Below are 20,904 nucleotides of genomic sequence, written 5' to 3'. Positions count from 1 at the left end.
CTCATGGGAAATAAAAGCCTGTGGTTCAATCTCTCAGGCATGGGGTCAGGTGGCTGTGAGGTGTCATGTTTGACTTTTGCTCATTAACAATGTTTCTCTTTATGTCCTCCTCTTTGCCTGCCTGGCCACTGCTGGGTTCCACTGGATAGGCAATGAGTGCCTACTCAAATCATCACTTATTTATTGAGTGTGTACTAAGTACCCAACATTCATTCAACACACCTATATTGGTTGTCTTGAATGAGAATAACAAAAATAATAAGACAGACTCAGACTGCGCACTCCACTAGGTCCAAATATTGTAGTTACATGTGCAACTAATTGTTAAATGGTGTATATAATATGCAGAAACCAACTGTAGAGGGGCTCAGGGAAAGGCTCAACAAGGCTGAGGAAAGTTTCACAGAGGAGAAGACATTTGAGCTAGGCCTTGAGCTAGGATTCCACAGGTCAAGGGGAAGATGGAAGAGGCAGGAAGGAGGGCATGCCAGGCAAAAGAAAGTGCATGCACAGAGGTGAAGAGCACATGAGCCCACAGCATGACTGGGGACTGGCCAGTTGTCTGATGTGCCTTTGATGTAGGCTGGGCAATACGGGGACAGCTGCAGGAGAGGAGGTGAATGTGGCCAGAGTGCCAAGGGTTTTCTGTATCAGCCCGTGGAGTTTGGGTTCTAACTACAGGGAATGGGGAGCCGCTGGTAGGTTTTAAGTACAGAGCGGTAGGATTATACTTGTATTTTGGACAGTCCTCTGGGCTTCAGTGTAGTGAATGGACTGAAAGAAGGTGAGACTAGAAGCTGGGAGACCAGTTAAGACACTGTCAATTGTGTCAAATACTGAAAAATGGTCAAGGAGGATGAGGACTGAGGAGTGCATTGAATTTGGCAGTTGAAGGTCTTTGGCGACATATAAAAATAATTTCACTACAACAATTTAAGCCAAAGCCAGGTTACTAAACCAATGGTTCTCAAAGTGTGGTCTCCAGCCCAACAGCATTAGTATCACTTGAGACTTACTGGAAATGCAAATTACCAGCCTCACCCCAGACCCCACCCCAAAACTCTGGGAGTGGAGTCCAGAAATTTGTGTGTTCGTATGCCCTTTAAATAATTCTGATGCTTGCTAAAGCTTGAGAACCATTGGCCTAAACAAATCTTTCTCCATCTCTTCTCTAGCAGTCCTTACTAGGAACCCAACTATTCCAATAACTGAGCTGTCTGGTATTCCCTAAATAATCACTAATATTATGGTTTCTCAGCCCTTTGTGTAAGTTGTTTCCTCTGTCAGTTGTATGCTCTCCCTGACTCAACATTGTACATATATGCAGTCTCTACCTGGCAATACTGAACTCATTGTTCAAGGCTTAACTCAAGGGCCACCTCCCTAGGAAGTCCTTCCAGTTTCCCCCAGGCAGCCTTTCAAGGATCCTTTTGCACATATTTCTATTATGACATTTATTTTACCGTGTTGCATTGTTTGGTTTACTGTCTGTCTTTCCCACTAGCTAGAAGCTCCTCAGGAGCAGGGACTGCCTTGTTCATCTCTATTTCCCCATTGTTTTCATGTAGTAGATGCTCAACAAGTGTAGTGAGAGGAAGCTGTAATGGGTTGAGGAAGCAAGAACAGAAAGGGATAAACTACTCTTTTCAGAGGTTTGAGAGTGAGAGGAAAGAGTGTAGGGAGTGACCCTACAATAGAAAGTGCATGGGTGTGTGCACACACATGTGCCTTAAGGCTGGAAGAAAATCGCCGGCTGAGGGGGTTAAGCCAGTAGAGAGGGAGAGCCGAATGACAGTGACACTGGGTACAGATGGCTAATCAATGGCAAAATGGTCTTGGAAAAAGCAGAAGAGGATGAAATCAGTGGCTAATGCGGAAGGCTTAGCATTGGAATGAAGCAACGACTCTTCTCTGAGATGTAAGGCTAGGAAGTAAAGGTGGGTACAGAAGAGATAAGTTATGAGGTTGAGGTAGAGAGGTTGGAAGAGTTCTTAGATGGCCTGCCAATACAGAAATGGGGAAGGCAAGGAAATGTTTTACAGGGGAGGTGATAATCGTGCTAGGAGATGTCTTTATTGAAGTGGGAGGTGAGGCCTTTTTCTGGCAAGGAAACAGGGAACAGAAAGAGAGAAAGAGGCCAGAGGAGAGTGGTAAAGGCTGTAAATGCCATGGAGGTGGGGGATGGGTAGTGAGGTTAGAGAGCAGTAGCAGGGGATTCTTTGGGGCTGACCCATTTCAGCTGCTGAAGGGCCCACCCATTCACCCCAGTGGCTTTGGCAGTGGAAGCAGTGTGGGTAGATTGTCTGCAGGGGCTGTCTCTGCAATGAGATGGACAACTCTGGTACAGATCTTAATACTAAGAGAGAGAGCATTCTAGCTCTATATCACCAATCCTGGAATATAATGCAGACATAACACTGTTATATATGACAACTCTGTAGCATCACAGGAAACGATTTATGATATATGAATTAGCTGAGAGAGCAGGATAAAAACTGTATGTCTTGGTTATAACTATTTGAAATGTGCATATGCAGGAACAACTGAATAAAACATATCAAAATGTTATCCATGGTGGTATTATAGGTGATTTTCCTTTAATTTTTAAGAAAATATATTTTTGTTGATAATTTCAACAAGGATGTGGCAATCAATAGAATTGGTTCTTTCCCTACCGGAATTGTCTTTTATTAGATAGACTTAGAAGAGAGTATTTCAAAATAAAAAGTTGTAGTGTGGAATCACACTGCAGAATTGTCTGACCTTCTCTCATCTAGGGGGCAGAAGCAGGGCAATGAAGTCTTGGAGTTGTCCCACAGTTGGAGGCTGATAAGGAAGAGATTGGGGATTATGCCGTGGGGGAGCACAAAGGAGGTATGTGATCAAGCCCTTATATCAACAAATTTAGGAGACCAGGCTTACAATAAATGGTTACAGGGTGACTTATTCAGTGCTCAAGTGGGAAGTCTAAACAACAAATGGGTTTGGATCTCTGAGGCAGAGACCTGTGGGCAGGCATACACGCCATGCAGAGGTCAACTGTGTGGCACTGGAGGTTGTCAGATGGACCTGGGCTGTGCCACTGCCCAGCAGCTGTGTGCTCTCGGGCAACTTGTCAGGCTTCACTTTCTCTGTCTGTGAAGTGGGAATAATAATACCTGCTCATAAGCTGGTTGGAGCATTACAAACAATATAGCAGGTCAAGAGCTTAATACAGTGCCTGGCACACAATAAGCACTCCATAAATGGTTACTGCCATTCCCATTACGAATGCAATTATTGTCATTATTATCCATAAATATTTATGATGGAGGGCACTGATTGGGACTGGGGGCACTCTGAATTCTTTGGAGAGAATTCAGGGAGGTGTCCTGAGGGCGGTTCTCTCTCAACTCTAGAACAATGCTGTGGGTTCACCCCAGGCCTTCAAGAGGGAAGAGAGAGATGTGCAAGGAGGAACTCCACATTGGTTCTTCTTTTGCTGGTGTTCATGCCACTTCCCCACTTCCAAACAGGTGCATATTACTCCAGAGCACCCTTTCACCTTCCTCTCCCAACTCTTCCGTTCTGTTTTTCTTCTCCTCAACCCTTCTTACTTCTCTTTTCTCCTCAAAACCCCAAGTGGTGGATGAGTAAGGAAGTATACTACTTTTTGCATGTTCTAAGTTTGCCTTTTAGAAACTTGAAAGCTGTCTCCTAATTCCAGCACTAGGAGTTTACATAAGTCATTCTGTGTTCATCCTACCCATTCCTTCACTTACTTAAAAATATCTATACCCACAACAAATGATAGTCCTCAGTAGACAGGCAAGTATTCTAGACCATAAGAGTTCAATTAAGGAAGGCTCTTTTGAGGTGACTATAAATTACAAAAGAAACTCGCAGAGGCGTGAACTGTCCACAGGGCTCATCTTGGCAACGAAGTGTACTTTCCTGGACTCAGATGTAGATCTTCATGTCAGAAACATTCTCTGTCTTGCTCGCATCTGTTCTTTTACTGCTTCAGCTTTTAGTATGTGTGATAAGAGGGAAAGAGTTCAAATGTTTGAAAGAAAAATGATTAGATCAGTGGTCTGAGCAAGAGAACAGAGCAGTCATATTACATTACTCTTAACAGAAATCAGAATGATTAAAAACAAAAATAAGTTGATATCCAGATCAGGTACAACCACCACTCGCCTGCTGAATTCCAATTTCACATTCCATTCCACACTGATGAATAATAATGATCCACTTTCAGCTTTGTTGGAAACCCCATTTGTATATTTACAAGGTCTTTATTTTCAGCAACAGATGCTTGCTCTGAGCCTAGCAATTACCACCTCTGTCTCTGCACACATTAGCACACATACACACCACTGATTTGTACTTTCCTATAAAATTACTCTTTCCCTTTTTAATTAGAATGTTTTCAGAGGCAAACCCTCTCGTTAAGGCCATGTACGCTTCCATTATAAATACCTGTTGCCAGCCATTAATTATCTCCTGATGAATTACTTTAGAAGATTTTTTTACACTTACTTTTAAAAATGGGATTTCTTTTCCTTTCTTTTTGATGCCCCCATCCTCCTAGTTAGTTAACCATTTTGAATTCCACATATAAGAAAACGTTCTCTTTTCTTCTGCTTCAGGAGACTTAGATGTGATCTGCACCCAGACAGCATGCAGATTTTTCCATACTTTAAGGTGGAAACTTTCTGTATGCCTGGACCTCACTGCTCAAGAATTTCTTGGCTAATTGTGAGGGAATAATATAAGAATGTTGAGTAGAAACAATTGAATAGTCCCTGAGAACAAACACCTTAACATTTCACAAATATCCAGAGATGTATAACCACTTGAGTGGCTGAAGCACTGTGACTCATCCAATAATACTGTGGTTTGATAATTACACAGTTGTGGATTTATGCTACTCTTGAATTAGGGAGATGTCCTGGTGCATACAGGTCAACTCTTTTTTTACATCATTACATCTATAAAGTGTACACTCACTTAGGAGTTGAAGTGTAATATCTCCCTGCATAAAATACCTAAAAGAAATTTTTAGTCAGGTAGTGCTAAAGTGACCATTCCTGTACTAACTTTTCCTGCTTATCTCATGGATAGCAGAGAATTTTGGATTCGTAGTTAAGTTTTATAGGTACCATTCGTCACATGGTACATGCATGCTAGGAAGAGTTAATTGTACAAAGACAATCTGAAACTTTCTTCTCCTTGATATCAATTGAATTGAAATAATCACATTCTTAAAAGGACAAAAATATGTCAAGAAGCCAAAATTACAATTTCTTGTATTACATATTTGGGTCTAGGCTCAGTTGAAGGGTCTGATTGGCTCCTAATTCTCAGAGCTAGTTTGGATCTTGAGATTAACTCCTGCCTCCTAGAACTTGTTCTCTGTTTGGCTGAAACTGGTGGACCTCTCAGAATGTGTATCTTTACTGGGCACTTACTCTATGTAAGACAAAGACCCAATTACCATGGTATTTGCAGACATGAATAAAAGAAGGTTCTTGTGTTCACACTGTACAGTCCAATTGTATAGGCCACCTCTGTTCATTTGTATCTTGCAGGCTGTGTAGAGGACAAAACGAAAGTGGCCTTAGAATTAATCACAGCACTCTCTTTTCCACAGCCCCGTGCTTTATCTCTGTTGTAGTTATGTTGTTTGTATGTTGTCCTCACTCAGTGCCCTGTGATCTCCAGAGAACAGGGGCTGGATATGATTCATGTTTGTACTGCCAGAGTCAAGAATGTGCTTTGTAGAGGGTAGGCTCTCAAAAAATGCTTTTAAATAAAAGAATGCACTTGCTTGCTTAGGTTTCCTAATTACAGTGGGTCAGATTGTTCTGTACCAATATGGAAGTGATAAGAAGCTAGTGGACCTCTGCCCAGAGGTCCCAACACTAAATACTGTCTTGGATATGCTTCACAGTGTTGCAGGAAGGGACAGTGGAATGAGACTGAATAAGAAATCAGAAACAGTAGGGTTCTGTCTCAACTCTGTCACAAAGGAGTTATTTAACCTTGGGCAAGACACTTAAACTCTATCTCAGTTTCTCCATCTGTGAAATGGGAATAATAATGACTGGGTTGGCTATTTCCCACGATTGCTTTGAGGATCAAATCAGATAATATACTTAAAAGTGGCTTGGAAAGCCTGAAGCACTTCACAAATGCAAGGCATTATTTTGAAAGAAATCTTCCCTTTAATTCCTGCTTCCACAAACACTTTATCACACAACCCTAGGTTCCTGGGTTGTGTTGTAAGATGTGTGGAGTAGCTTGATATGTCAACCTTTCCTTAATATGGACCCCAGAATCTTTTCTTCAGCACTGATAGTGTTTAAATGATTCAGGCTTGGAAACACCTCGATTTTCTCTCAATCTTGCGTCTCTCTCCAATTCATGTAGATATATATGCCCCTCCCTCAACATTTATTTAATGTTACACATTGAGCACATATGTGTACTAACTACTGTGCTAGGAACTGGGGCAAAATAGACAAATGACACAGGATCTCTGCCCTTGTGGGGTTTTTTCAGCTTATTGGATCTGAGAGAACAGACATGAGAACAAGTAAGTGCCTAATTTTGCATTTGTTTCAGGAGGCAATTTTACATGTGAGTTTTAATTATTAAAGACATATACATACATATGTATATACATACGTATATACATATATATTTAGTTTTGACTAAAACGAAAACTAGAATTGGCCCTTAGACTGTTAATCATCTGTAAATTTTTATTTGGTCTTGGAGACTGAGATTTTTCTTTCAGATGAAAGTTTGTGGGATCCTATTTTTCTTTGTATCAGTGAAGCTATGGAACTTTAAGGAATAGCAATAGCTATGATTAATTATAGGATCACCTGAATGTTTTCCTGCCAATTTCTCCTACAAAGTTGGATTTGCTTTGACTAGAAGCACTCACCTTGGGGAAGACCATGCTCCAATTCAACTGAGTAATTAATGTGCTGAGTACATTTGGGGCTGACATCTCCAGGCAGATCCTTGCCTTCATATCCTCAGCTGCTACTCAAGTTTTGAGACACCATCACAAGACCCCTTGGCTTCTGAGAGGGATGAGAGAAATGGTCACCTAAATGCACACACTGGAATTTAGGCTTAGCTTTGGGGAGAGGCCAATAGCAGAAAGCATATTTCAGTACAGTTCAGTCAGTCTACTCCTGGCTTTCCCTGAAGCAGTCAACAGCTGCTGCTGCTCCTCCTGAACACCATTTTCCCCTTCCAGAGACTTTGATATCTTGCCTGCTTAAATACTCTACCAAACCTCCTTTCCCTTCTCCTATATTTCCTATATCTGGGAATAGCTCATTATGCCTCAAGATACTGAGGTCATTGCTTATTCCTTGATCTACTGTTCCTCTTTCATCTAAGCAGTTATTAGTCTTAGGAGCCAATGCCCATCTTTTCTGCATTCCCACAGGCCCTGCCTAAGTTCTTGTCTTCCCGCTTTAGGTAACAGGCTCTGGTTTCTATTGTTTACCTGCCTCTATACTTGTTCCCTGTGCCTCAAATAGCCTTAGACCTCTAAACATGAGAAATCTCTTCTTTGCTTGCTTAATCTTTGGTCCTCCAAGTCTTAGTCTGGCTGCTGAGGTGTTCCTGGAAGCCTACCCTGACTGGACTACCCAGTTCCTCAGCTGTGAACCCGCAACACTCTACTTGTCATACTGATCTTAACTGTTGATTACTTGTCTCTCTTTCTCTCTCAACTCCTCACACAGGATCTCACCCATGGTAAATATTCACCAAAATGCTTGTTGATGGGTTGGACTTCTTGTTCTCATCTCTCAGTTTTTGCCAATTCTACTTCTTCCCTTGATTTTCAGCTCCCTTTTTGTTTTGTTTTGTTTTTACCAATTTATATCCATAGCTTCCTCCGAAACACGTCTTTTAAAACAATTCTTTGGTCATAGCCTTCTACTTTCACTCATAACATTTATTCTTTATTCCTCTTGTCCTTATGGAAATGTATGCAATAAATTTAACATTGTAACAAAACCAAAAAAAAGTTAGATGTGATCATAATAACTTCTTTCCTTAAAACAGTCACCTTCAGAAACTGCACACCTGTTTTGATAATGTTGGCATAGCCCCAGTCATTTCTAGAACTGCTCTTTGGGAATGATTACTCCTACATTCTTCTGAATAGATTTTAACAGTGACAAATCTAACTTTTGCAAGTGATTTTTAAAATTTATATATAGCCAAGTCACCATGAGCTATATTTAGTGAGTAAAGAGAATGATCAAGCTGTTAACTCTATGGGTCCACAACTAAAAAGTAATGTTATTATCTTTCTCTGAACGTATTTGCACAAGGGAAATTCCAAAACTATCTTGACTAATTATGTTATTTTTGAAGAGTTTCTAGCATCCCAAGGTGACTACTTTCAATAATAGTACTTGCTTAGCTATTATAAAGTGCTTATTAAAATCCAGTGTTGCAACTTCATAAGCCAATGATCATACTGACTTGCACCTGTTTACTGTTGTTTTACATTCTAGTTCAATAGCTATTATGTGATAGACGCTGGGAATGAATAAGGCCATGGTCCTTGCCCATAAGGACCTCCTAATCTAGTTGAGAAGATGAAAATATAAGGAGTCCTGTGTGAAAAATAGATATCAGTGTAAGATAAAGAAGCAGTATAGCCAAGAGACTGTCTGTGAGGGGAAGGAATTTGCAAAGCCTTCTCAGGACTGAAGGATGAATGATGATTAGAAGTTCAACAAGAGGAGGAGGGAAGGGGACTACAAGAGTCATTCTAAGCCAGGGGAACAGAAGGTACAGAGACTGAAACAAGAAGATGTTTGGGGGAATCTCAAGTCATTCAATACCGTTATTGTGTAAAGTTCACAGTGGGGGCAGAGAGGACAAGAGATGGGGCCCAATGAAGTAAAGGCCTTGTATTTACCGTTTTTTAGAAGTTTGGACTTTATCCTATAGGAGCCAGGGAGAGGCTCTGTGGGTAGGATTTCCCTCCCCAAAAGGACTATAAACTCCCACATCCAATTAGTCACATGGGTTTGCCCCTCCCCCCACTCTCTTTTTTTTCTTTCAAGATTGTCTCAGATCCATCTCTTCCTTTCCACTCTGACATTTACCTCATTAGTTCAGCCCTTCATCACCCATGCCTGGTCTGTTTCACCAACTCCTGACTGGCCCTTGGACTCCAGTTCATCTTTTGCTCCTGACAATCAATTTTGCACAGGATTATCAGAGCAACCTTCCTTTCCATCAAGTCTCACTCCTGTTCAAAAACCTTCAATGGTTTTCCGTGACCTAAGAGAGAACTGCCCCTCCCCCTTTTCAGCTTGTCATTCAAGGTCCTGCATAATCTGGTCCCAACACTCTTTCCCTCCTTGACTCCTGTCACTGCTCATAGTGCCAGAACTCATCTACTCATTCCCTGATCTGTACCTTTGCTTTTACAGTGGCTCTCACCTGGAATGCTACACCCACATAAACTTTTTTTTTTTGCCGTTTATTTCTTTTCTTACAAATAGCAAGCCCATTTGTACCCATGTATGATCACATCCCCCGGGTCCTGCCTTGAAAGTAACCATTATTTCAGTTATATTCTATGACTATATACTGTATGGCATGCATCCATAAATCATATATAGTATTATTTTGAAAAAATTTAAACATACATAAATGATATACTTTATATCTCCTTCAGCAATTAATTTTTCACTATCATTTTATTTTTAAGATTCATCCCTATTGATATATGTGAATATAGTATTTTCAGTTGCTGTACTGCATTTCAGTTTATAAGTATACCATTATTCATCCATTCCTCTATGGGTGGGCATTTAGGTTGTTTCCAATTTTTGGCTATTACAGAAAATGTTACAATGAATATCCTTAGCTGGTCTCCTTGTCCTACACAAATTTTACTAACCTTTCAAGATCCTGCTCTCATCCCAGCTCCTCCGTGAAAGCCTTCTCTGAATTCACCGGCCCGCAGCAGCAAAGTCCTGGTGCTCAAAAGTAGCTTGCGCATCATGCGTCTTTGGTATCATTTCATCGTGCCAAGCACAACGCTTCCCAAAATAAGGCGCTTAAGAAATAGTTGCTAAACGAATGAATGAAAGAATGAATGAATGGTACAGCACAGCCCAGTTGATGGCTCTGTTCATTTTAAACGGCTTTGGCGCCTTAGCCCCTATTTCCTTCTTTGACAGCACTGGTCCTTCTCTACTGCCTTCCTCTAGCTAGCTCGAGAGTGTGTGGACGCGTGGGTGTGCGGGGCGAGACCTATCTCACTGGATGAGGGCTGTCTCTCCCTGCAAGTTCACGATCTCGGCAATCCTAGTGTATGAAGCTCAGAGTCCTAACACCCACCCCCTTCACCAGAGACCGGCCCAGCGAGGCGCTCCAGCGCCGACTGAGTTAAGGCGCGTCCGTACCCAACGCGGCTTGGAGAAGGCTGGAGTGGGTGTCTGAGGACCGTAGTAGATCCCTCCGCGCGCAGCTCGGGCCGGCGCTTCTTCCTGCGGGAAACCCCTGGGTGCCGAAGGCGGCGGGGCCCGGCTAGGGCGACAGGGGGGCGGGGTTTGCAGAGGGAGGAGGCGGGCGAGGCGGAAGGACACACGAGGCTGCTTCGCTGCACACCCGAGAAAGTTTCGGCAAAACTTCGGGCGGCGGCTGAGGCGGCGGCCCAGGAGCTGCGGCCTTGGGGTACAGGGAGTGGAGGCATTGAAGCTGAGCTTCGGGGCGCAGCGCGAGGCCGTGAGCCGCAAAAGCAGGAGTAGGGGAGGAGAAAGTGGGGGCTTCTCTGTCGGGACCCCCTTCCCATGTGGATCTGCCCAGGCGGCGGCGGCGGAGGAGGAGGCGACCGAGAAGATGCCCGCCCTGCGCCCGGCTCAGCTGTGGGCGCTGCTGGCGCTCTGGCTGTGCCGCGCGGCCCCCGCCCGTGGTGAGTACCGCGCCGAGGGCTGCTGTCCCCCGTGCCCAGGCCCGCGCACCCCGCCCCCGCCCGGCCCGGCCGGCCACCTGGGGCGACCATTCCCCTCCTTGCGTCCTCCTCTCTGGGATAAGGCCGGGCTCGGCCGTCGGCGCGGAGCGAGGCCACTTGGTTCCCGAAAGTTTGCACATCGTCGGGGCCCCCTCCCCGGGAGTGCCTCCTCCCCTCGCTCCCCGCTGCCTCCGGCTCCCCTCGCGGGTGGCCCCACACACGCCTCCTCGGCCGGAGGAAGGCCGGGCAGCAAGTCTCAGAAACCCCCTTTCTCGAGCGCTTGAGTTCGGGGAGTTGGGCAGTCTTGCCCTTTTGGTTCCGCGTTTCCTGGGGTTGAGGGAGAGCCGGGGGCGGGCTGCCCGAGACGAGCCCTCGCCGGCCGCGGACCGCAGATGGGCTGAGCGAAGGAATGCCAGATTCTGGCGAGGAGCGAGCGGGGGCAGGGCCTCCAAGGCCAACGGCTTGCACCTTCACAGCCTGCCTTCGCTTCGCCAAAGGGAGGCACACAATCTGGGTGGGTGGGTGGGTTTGGTTTGGATGGGGACAGGGTTTTGCGATGCGTCTGAATTCTGACACTCCGAATCCATGGTCCCGATGAATCCGGTCTGTTTGGCTCGAGTCTTGGAAAGGTGGAGGCAGGAGCAGAAGGAAAACTGGTGTGGCTGCATGGTGAGCCATATGATTTAAAAATCTCAACTGCTGTTATTCTTTCCGAGGCGCGGACCTCGGGCGCTGTTTCAGAGTCTGTGTCCAGCCCCAGGAATGTGGTGTGACGATCACCAACTCCTCCAACCTGGCTGCGACATTTGCTGCTCTTTTGGCATGGTTGGGGGTGGGGCACGGGCGGGTGAGGAAAAGTGGATACGTTAATTCAAAGTGCTTCCTTAGAAAGCCTCTTTATGGTTGGATATTTGCAACAGCCTTTCTTAACACGGTTGGACCAAGGAAAGGAAATCGAATCATATGTTACCCATCCCACTCGCACTCTTGGATTCCAGATTTCTTCAGGCTGTTTAGTGGAAAGAGCTGGGGCTTTGGAGCCCTGCTCTGTAATCCTGGGTTCAAGTCCAGCTATGCTGTATGAACTCACCAATAAAATGGGAATAAAATTACCCAGCTAATAGGATTAATTAAGAGAATGTGTATTAAACCCATGGCAGTCAAAAGGTAGAAAGTCCTCTCAGGGCAGGGCTGGTTTTTATTTTTTCCCAACTCTGCTTCCAGTGGGATGGTCGCTTGTGCATGTTTGTTGAAATTGAAAGGGGTCCCTTCTTTTCCTAGCCTAATCTGAAGGAAAATTTTTACTTTTATCAAAAAACTAGTATATGAGCTGTGTCTCTTTGCAAAGAAAAGGTTAAGAAGATGAGGAGCTTCAGAAAAATTTGCTGTTTGTTCATTGTTAACAGGCAGTCGACATGCCAATCACAGATGTTTAAAAGAGAACAAGGTTATTTATTACAGGGCTGGGTTCAGCATCAACCACATTCTTCTTGGGAAGTTCAAATTCTTCACACCTCTAGGTCCCTAAGAATTTCAGAAGTGGACCATGAGGCTGTGTGATGATGAACAAAAACTGTTGTTTCGGAAGAGTTTGACAAAGCATGTAGATTGGCATTTTTGCATTTCTTTTTTGTTTGAGTGGGAACTTTAGTATAAGTGTAGATTTAGGATAGAGAGGAGTATAAACAATGGGCTAGTCTGAGGGTTACAATCCTTGGTCTTCCATTAACTTGTTTTAGTAAATAATGTAATCTTCATGATCTGTTGTCTCCTCACCTATAAAATAGAACTCAAGAAATAACCTTTAGAGAGCTGGAAGGAATAATATGATTGCAAAATTAAGTGTTAAATGATAAGACTGGTGTCAGAAGTAGGATACTCTGACACACAGGGCTTCTCATTCTAGGCCCTCACTACAGAGAATGACACCCTCTTTTATACTTCTGCACTGAGCAGGTATTGCTATTACTAGCTGCCTTTCAGGTGGAAAAGTGAGTGTTAGTCAATTAGCTGAAAGGACAAGATTTGATATTTTAATTTTTAAAAAATCGACAGGTATTCTTCAGATACTAAGCTACTGCACTATAAGAGGTTAAAAAACATTTCTCAGTACAAATCTTAAAACTTTTCAGAGTCTAGCAGTGAAGGCTTCTTGAATCTTCTCAGCTTATCAGCATTGTGTTTTGCCGAGGTACCAATTATAACACTCTTCCAAACTTTTGAGTGTTCCTGTATTTGGCTTGTGGCCAGTCGTTAATTTAAACATCACTGAGTTCCTAAGGCAAGGAGCTGTCAACCCCTCTGTCTGATTGTCTAAACAGCTATCCAAGACCACCCCTTGCTCCTTGTTTACTTTTGCTTTGCCATGGGCAGTGACTCCCTGGTTTTTCTGCCTGCTAGATAACTTCTCAGCTGAATTCTTCTCTTGCTTTTTAAAAAATCACAAAGAGCGATTGTTTTTTTTCTTTCAGATGGAGATGAAATGTACCCTAAAACTACTTTCCTTTTCTCTTTCTTCTTGTTCTTTCTTTATTATTACTCGTTTTTTGGAAGGGAGGAGGAAGGCGAGTGATTATTTCTGGTCTCTTTTCCTCTTCCTGATGTTTTGGTTTTTAAAAGTATTTACCCACATCTCCTTGGCGTCTCTCTGTGCCAGTCCCCCTCCACTGCCTCTTCTGTAGACTCGTTACGACATAGAGGAGTAACTTTGGGTTCACCTGAACTGTAGTTGCTGACTTCAGGACCTTTAGAAAATGTTTAAATTCAGTGGGATATGCTTGGATGCTTCAGAGCAGCCTTATAATACATTTTAAAAATATCACACCCACAGCAATTCTATTTTGCCCACAAAATTTGCATTGATCTAGTTCCCACTCTCTGATGCAATTCCTAGTAGTCCCCCTCCTTACCCTGTCCTCTGTGATAGAACAAAGCTCCACGGTCTGGCTGCTTCAGAATCTGCTCGGATGATTCTTAGGCTCAGCACCCAGGGATTCTGATATAATAGGTCTGAGAGTCTGCATTTTCCAAGATTTATAGGTTCTGATACAGCGCATTGATTGGAACCCATGATGGTTCATTATTGTGCCTTCAGGTGTGTATGTGGAGTGTTTCCTTCTTAATTTGAATGATTTCCAGAATGAACCTAACCTTAGTCAGACATTCCAATGTTTAACCTTCTGACTCTGAAAGATTTTGTAAATTGCTAACATAAAAGCTGTAGAGTGTGATGCCATTTCTTCTTGTTCATCTGGGCTAGTGGGTTCCAATTGTCTCTTCAGAAGGGCTTTGTGTATTTGAATGATATTATTATAAACTACCCCCCCCCCCCCCCCCACTGCCCCACTTCTTCTGTTATCTCTTTTTCCTCAAGCTCATTCATCTATATCATTTTGGACCTTTTATCTGTTGGTCCTTAATGATTTTAGAGTAAAAAATTCTAAGCAGTGATTTGAATGAGAATATAATAAGAGATTTTACATTATCCTTACATTGTGTTTACACTTGTTATTTAAGTGCTTCCTTTCTGGACATCTCTAACTAATGCAACTTGAACCTTTCAGTTTCCTCCCACCCTTTCCTGATTCTCTTCTTTTCTTCTTCCCGTCCTTTGCAAATGACTTCAAACCAAAAGGTTTTCTTTTCTTCTGTTTTTATCTCTTTATTGGTACACCATATGTCTAATATTTTGGAAAGATCACTGTCTAGGAGCCAGAAGACCAGAATTCTCCTTCAGGTCTGTAATTAATTAGTCTTCTGATCTTGGGGGAGGGCAGTTTTGGTCCTCCATTTGCTCAGGTATGTTGTCCATAGTTTTTGAGCCAGTTACAGAGTTGAGACTGGAATCTCTCTCTCCTGGTCCTCAGTCCAATGCCTTGGCCACTCTCCACACCACTTCTGTCTCTTGCACAAATGAGCTCATGTACATAAAAGCACTCAGAATATCCTCAAGTGCTTATTGTTCATGTGTACTTGTTGACGAAAATAACTCTTTTTCATTTATGTGTTTATTCTAATGTTCCCACCCCTACCCTTATACCTAGCACAGTGCCTTGGCGTCTAATAGGCACTCAATAAATATTTGTTCATTTGAACAATTACTTTTAGTCATTTTCTTATTCTGGCTACTGTGATACTCCAAGACAGTTTTTTAAAAAATAGTATTTGTAAAAGTCATTGCTTACCTTACATTTGGGGAAAAGACAAATTTTTCCCTTCCCCGGATGTTTTATTTAAACTTGCCATTTTGAATTTCTGTGTGTGTGGTTTCTTCTCTCTCTCTCTTTTTGTTCTGATCACTTCTGCAATTCATAAAGGTCACTTTGACTTTGGAATTTAACCTCAAAGGCGCTGGCACCCACCCCCTGCCTCTCCCCTGAGTTGCTACTACTGCTTTCTGTATTAGTATATTACTAGGCCAGCAATTTCTATTATTTTGTTCAGAGTTGCCACATTTTATTGTAATTTGGTCATTTTGGGGTCTACTGGAATACTATTTTTAAAATTAGAGTTAACTAAGTTTATGTTTGTTAGATGATTTTTTTTTGAGATTTCTTTCATTGTGAGCTCGATATGGCAGACTTGTACTGGACTAAGAGGATATGTACATTTAGTAAAGTTTATTTGTTTTCTTTCCCATCAAGAGAGCTCCCTGAAAACCACTACCATTGACAAACTCCAAAGGTGGGATATGATAAATTTTTGAGAGAACCATATAGTGTGTGAGCTGTCTCCCCTACAGGATTTGCTTCTTGAGTTCAGGGACTATCTCACGTGTATTTCTTCTCTGACCTACAAAACTTGTCTAGCATATGCCCAACATGCAGAGTCAGCTGAGCGGCAGGCTTGGTCACAGCATCTGTGACTCCTGGTCTGTCCTCCCCACCTCTGGAACGTTCTGGAGGAGAGGCTGGTGGTGAGTCAGAGATGTGTCTTTGTGCTCCTTTCTCCTTTGAAGAGAAAAGATCAGTTGAAAGCTGACCCCACCTACAGGCTTTTATTCTATCTCTTTTTGTTAATTAGTGAGTAGCTGAAATTTTCCTCTTTGTTGACTTACCTGCTGGCAGGAACTTTAAAATTCATCTAGTTCTTCTGTCCATCCCGTGCTGGATCTGTTCCTCTTACAACATCCTGGTCAAGAGGTAGCCTGCCTTCTTTCTGCTTGAATACCTCTTGTGATAGGCAGCTCCCTGCCTCCAGAGGCAGGTTAGTCCACCTTTGGACAGCTCTAATTCTTAGAAAGATCTTATATTCAGCTGTAATCAGTCTCCTTATGATTTGCACCTATTGGTGTCTTCTCAGGAATTTGCCTTATAGAGTCCTGAGCCCTGTGGACGACAGGGATCCAAAAGGGGTACCTTATTGAACTGACACCTCCCCCTCCTTGAAAGAAGTTAAACTCAATGAGGAGCATGAAGATGATCCAATTTGGGGTGTTCTCCTAGAGATTCTGATTCACTGGGTCTGGAATAGTGTCTGGGAATTTGTATATTTAAGAAATAGTCTGGTAATTTTTATATCTGGCAAGTTTTGGAATTACTGCAGAGTGAATGTGGAGAAGCCAAAGGTTTATAGTTTAGTTTTTGTTGGTTTGTTCTTTGATAGTGCTAGAATGGGTTGCTTTGACTGGGTCCTGTGGTCTTTTTTGCCCCTTCTTGCTGCATACTAGGTCCCTAGGGAGAAGAAAGCTGCTCTGTTATCTCCATAAGGCTAGTAAAATTGTAGGTTTTGTCTTTCAAAAAATAATCTACACACTATGCAAAGTCTTAGGACTGCTGTGTGTGTGTCATGCATGAGTTTGGTGGATGCCTCCTTATTCCTTCATCAGAATGTTACCTGAGGTGCCAGCATACATAGGTGTTCCAGTCTTTTTGGTGTCCATTAAAGAATTCTGTCCTCAGCCCTTGTGAGTGATGCTGCCTTTGAGGATGTCTGCTTTGTTAACCCATGAACGTATCTGATGTCAGGGATTTCCCTCAGATGTGTTAGTGCAGAAAGATATAAAGGCCATTCATTTCAGGCAGTCTTGCTTTTGGGGTATCTGGGCTGCAGCAGCAAATGAAATAAAGAAGGGTGAATAAAGGAGGAATCAAGGACTTCTTAAGCAGAATAAGAGGGGCCCAGGGACCCTGCAAGAACGAGCCCAGGAACACTGCTCTGATACAGATACTTGATATTGTTGTCCTTGATAGGAAAAAGGACGTGACTTCAGATCTGAAAGGATATGCTCATGGCCTCTGGATAGGACAGACTGCAGTGTTCATTGTAGTGATAGGAGGTTTGCTGGAGATCTGTTCTTTCTCTCCCTCTCTCCATTTTGAGGGGAATACCAGCTGTATGGCAGAAAATGCATTGTGACCTTAAAAAGAAGAGTAAAGCCTAGAAGGGGAGATGATAGAAGCCATAGCTTAGAGTGAGAAAAGTGAAGCGATTATTGTATTAATTTATTTATATATGTAAATATATGTTTTTGTATAATACTCTGGTAGGAGCCCTGGCTATTGGTGCCAAGATTTATCTTTGTAGCTCTGCTGTCTTAATTGTGTGTTAGGGAGGATTGTGGTGTGTTGTTATCCTTAATTTGTGTGTTTCCCTTAATATCATGTGGCCAGGAGTACAGGGTATTCTACTCTCCTAGATGTGTGGGAATCGTTGACCAAGTAGAAGGTAGGGTCCTGACCCCAAAGAGCTGACATCATCATGGAGACAAGACAGATGAGCACACAATTAGGAATATGAAGCACAGTCATTTCATCACTTATCTACACTCTCTGAAAGCAGTTTCCTGCAGTGAGGCTGACTAAGAGCTGTAGAGTCTGGGGGAGTAAATTCCAGCTCCACCAGGGAATAGTGACCCCCCATTCACCCCTGCTGGGCTTGTCTGCTGTTCTCTTTCTCTGCTGTAATTTAGGGGTATCAAAACTTGACTTGGGGAAAAGACAAAGACCCATTTGTGTGGTGGGGGTGTAAGTATAAATTTGGCACATGTTGTGGTGTTTATTATGTCTATTAGTGGGTTTGTGGCAAGAGAGAGGGCTGAGTTCTCAGTCCGGGATGCCGAGCCTGATCTAGGACAACTTAAGGTGAAAGTATCTTCTTTGGAAGATCTAGTTCTCAGTGGCAGTAGCTGAAGGAACTTCTCATCACAGCCAGGCAATGACTGAGGTGCGGTATGGACACACCCAGAGTTGCTGCCTCAGGTGGCATTGATTAATCGTACTAACATTTCCCTCACCCTCTTGTGCTTGTCTTGGCAAAACCCTGTTTTACCAGCTCCTCAAAGTTTGGACTTTACTAGATATGATTCAACAAACTCTTGGGGGGTCATCTTACTGTCCCTTGCCACTCTTGAACTGCGGGCCAGTTACCTTGGTCTCACTCTGGTGCCCTTGGTCTCCTGGCCAAGCAGTGAGGGATCTGGGTCTCTCTTCCCATTGGACTGAAGCACTTTCCCTGGAGGCCTGCCTCGGGCAGTTTCTGGTCTCCACTTTAGTTCCTTCTACAGGGTATTGGCAGCTGGGCAGTGACTCTGGTTCTTTGAATACATCAGCCAAACATCACACCAAGATGGACTCATCGCCTCACAGAGACAGGTTGGATTTCTGGGTGTTGCAGAACCTGTTTCTGGGTTAAGAGTAGCTCTCCCGCCCTCATATATATTTATTCATATGAAGAAACTGTGTGTGTATTTTGTGAGGTAAGGAAAATATGATGATAATATTTTGATTGGAGTCAGATATTGTCTCCTTAATAATATGTTGTCTTTTAGCAAATAGCATCTCTTAAATATGATTTTGCTTTCTGAATAAAGGGTGGTACAAGAAACTGTGGTTCCATTCTAAAGCATACTGCCTTGTTCAGAGGCAGGTGCATTTTAAAATTATTGTTGTTTGCTTCTTTTTCAACTCTTTTTACTCTTATCTCTCTTTTATGACGAAATTCTGGAAATAGCCTATTTTAACTGGTACCTAACAGGGAGAAATTGCTATTTTGGCATATGTATCAAACATTCAAATAAGAATAATTGAATACTGTCTACTCGCTAATATATTTTGTTGAGTTTCTGAATATGAATAGTCACAAAACTAGGTAATGCTAATGTATTAACTTCTCTGAATGGTGAATATAAGATGGAAAGAGACTTTTGTTTAATTCTCTGCTTTCACATGCTTTTGTTTGTCCAGAAAGTAGGACTCAACTGAAGTTTGAGGATATGTGTATTTTGATTATTACTTTTTATAATGTTTTTCTTTGCTGTGAACATGGTTTTATTTGTTTGCTAGACCTCTTTTAATTGGAAACATTAAGGACATTTACTTTATTACAACATTTAAACCACTTTATAATCTTTATGAGGATTATTAGGGGAAAAACTATATCCTGTGAATCATGCAAGTCTTTTGCATTATGTTACTATTTAAAGTCAGTAACAACATGTTGTGGCTCCTGTGACATATACTTTCTAATAGATTTAAGGAAAATGGTCATAACTAAAAACAAACATTGTAACATTTTAAGCTAGGTTTACATAGCAACAGAATTATTCCTTGTGTTTACACACAATTACCTCGTATTTGTACTTTGTTGATTTTCTCTGGCACCTTTACAAGATTTTTTTTTCCAAGTGGTTATTTAAAAAGTAATTACGGGCTGGCCCTGTGGCTTAGTGGTTGTTTGGTGTGCTCTGCTTTGGCTGCCTGGGTTTGGTTCCCGGGTGTGGACCTACACCACTTGTCGGTGGCCATGCTGTGGCAGTGACCCACATACAGAACAGAGGAAGATTGGCACAGATGTTAGCTCAGGGCGAATCTTCTCAAGCAAAAAGAGGAAGATTGGCAACAGATGTTAACTCAGGGTGAATCTTCCTCAGTAAAATAAATATATATATATATTTAAAAAGTAATTACATTTAAAAGTAGTTAAGGATATTTGAAAAATCTGGAAAAATGTAAGAAAAATATCCACAATCATACCACTGTTAATATTTTGGTGTATCTCTTTGATCTTTTGGCCTTATTTTTCTACTCTTAGGTTTACAAAAGTTGTTGATTTATAATATATATACAATTTTCTGTTTACCTTTTTTGATGGTTATAAATATTTTTCATATTTTCAAGCATTTTTCATAAATTATATTTTAATGGTTAAATAGTATTCTAATTAATAGGTTTACTGTGTTTTGACCACTCTCCTTTGGTTCGGTTGCATATTTTATTGGTTCCTTTTTTTTTTTTTGCCATATAAATGGTCCTGATCATCTTCATACAGAAAGAAATTTCCCTTCTTAGGATTTTTCCTTTAAGCTACATTTCCAGAAGAAGAATTACTATGTCAAAGAGAATGATTTTTAAAAATCAGGTAACAGAGGGGCTGGCCCCGTGGCCGAGTGGTTAAGTTCGCGTGCTCCGCTGCAGGCAGCCCAGTGTTTCGTTGGTTCGAATCCTGGGCGCGGACATGGCACTGCTCATCAGACCACGCTGAGGCAGCGTCCCACATGCCACAACTAGAGGAACCCACAACGAAGAATACACAGCTATGTACAGGGGGGCTTTGGGGAGAAAAAGGAAAAAATAAAATCTTTAAAAAAAAAAAATCAGGTAACAGAGTTAAAACCAACAACAGGAAAATGTAAGAGAAAATTAAAATTGCCAATAGTCCCGTCACCTCCAACCAAAACTCATGGTGAACATTTTGATGCACTCTAGACAGCTTTTTTCTATATCTATTATTGTAATTGGGATTTAACATATGTACAGTTTTATCGTCTGCTTCTGTACCAGTTAAAATATTGTGAACATTTTCCCACATATATAAATAGTCTTTAAGAACACGGTTTTAAAGGCTGTGTACTAGTCCGTCTTAAGGATCTACTATATTTTATTTAGACTGAAATCTGTTCTTAGATTTTT

At 42.2% G+C, this 20,904-nt stretch overlaps 1 protein-coding gene and 1 long non-coding RNA gene across 2 annotated transcripts in view; one reads left to right on the top strand and one right to left on the bottom strand.

The window, feature by feature from the left end:
• Positions 1–2,578: 2,578 nt before the first annotated feature.
• On the bottom strand, positions 2,579–10,578 carry LOC106824638 (uncharacterized). Its single transcript, XR_011494953.1, has 5 exons — positions 10,449–10,578; positions 9,941–10,114; positions 6,938–7,079; positions 5,480–5,574; positions 2,579–4,006 (listed from the first exon to the last, which is right to left on the bottom strand). It is a non-coding gene; the product is annotated as an uncharacterized lncRNA (long non-coding RNA).
• The window catches only part of NOTCH2 (notch receptor 2), a 153,422-nt gene continuing 143,026 nt past the window's right edge, over positions 10,509–20,904 (top strand). The window contains exon 1 of the mRNA XM_014831045.3: positions 10,509–10,957. Within this exon, the coding sequence (XP_014686531.1) occupies positions 10,885–10,957 (73 nt within the window). The 5' untranslated portion in view covers positions 10,509–10,884. The remainder of the gene's footprint in view (positions 10,958–20,904) is intronic.

Source organism: Equus asinus, chromosome 16 (assembly GCF_041296235.1).
Source record: "Equus asinus isolate D_3611 breed Donkey chromosome 16, EquAss-T2T_v2, whole genome shotgun sequence".
In the NCBI taxonomy this organism is placed as follows: Eukaryota; Metazoa; Chordata; class Mammalia; order Perissodactyla; family Equidae; genus Equus; species Equus asinus.
This window is presented reverse-complemented; position numbering and strand designations above follow the sequence as displayed.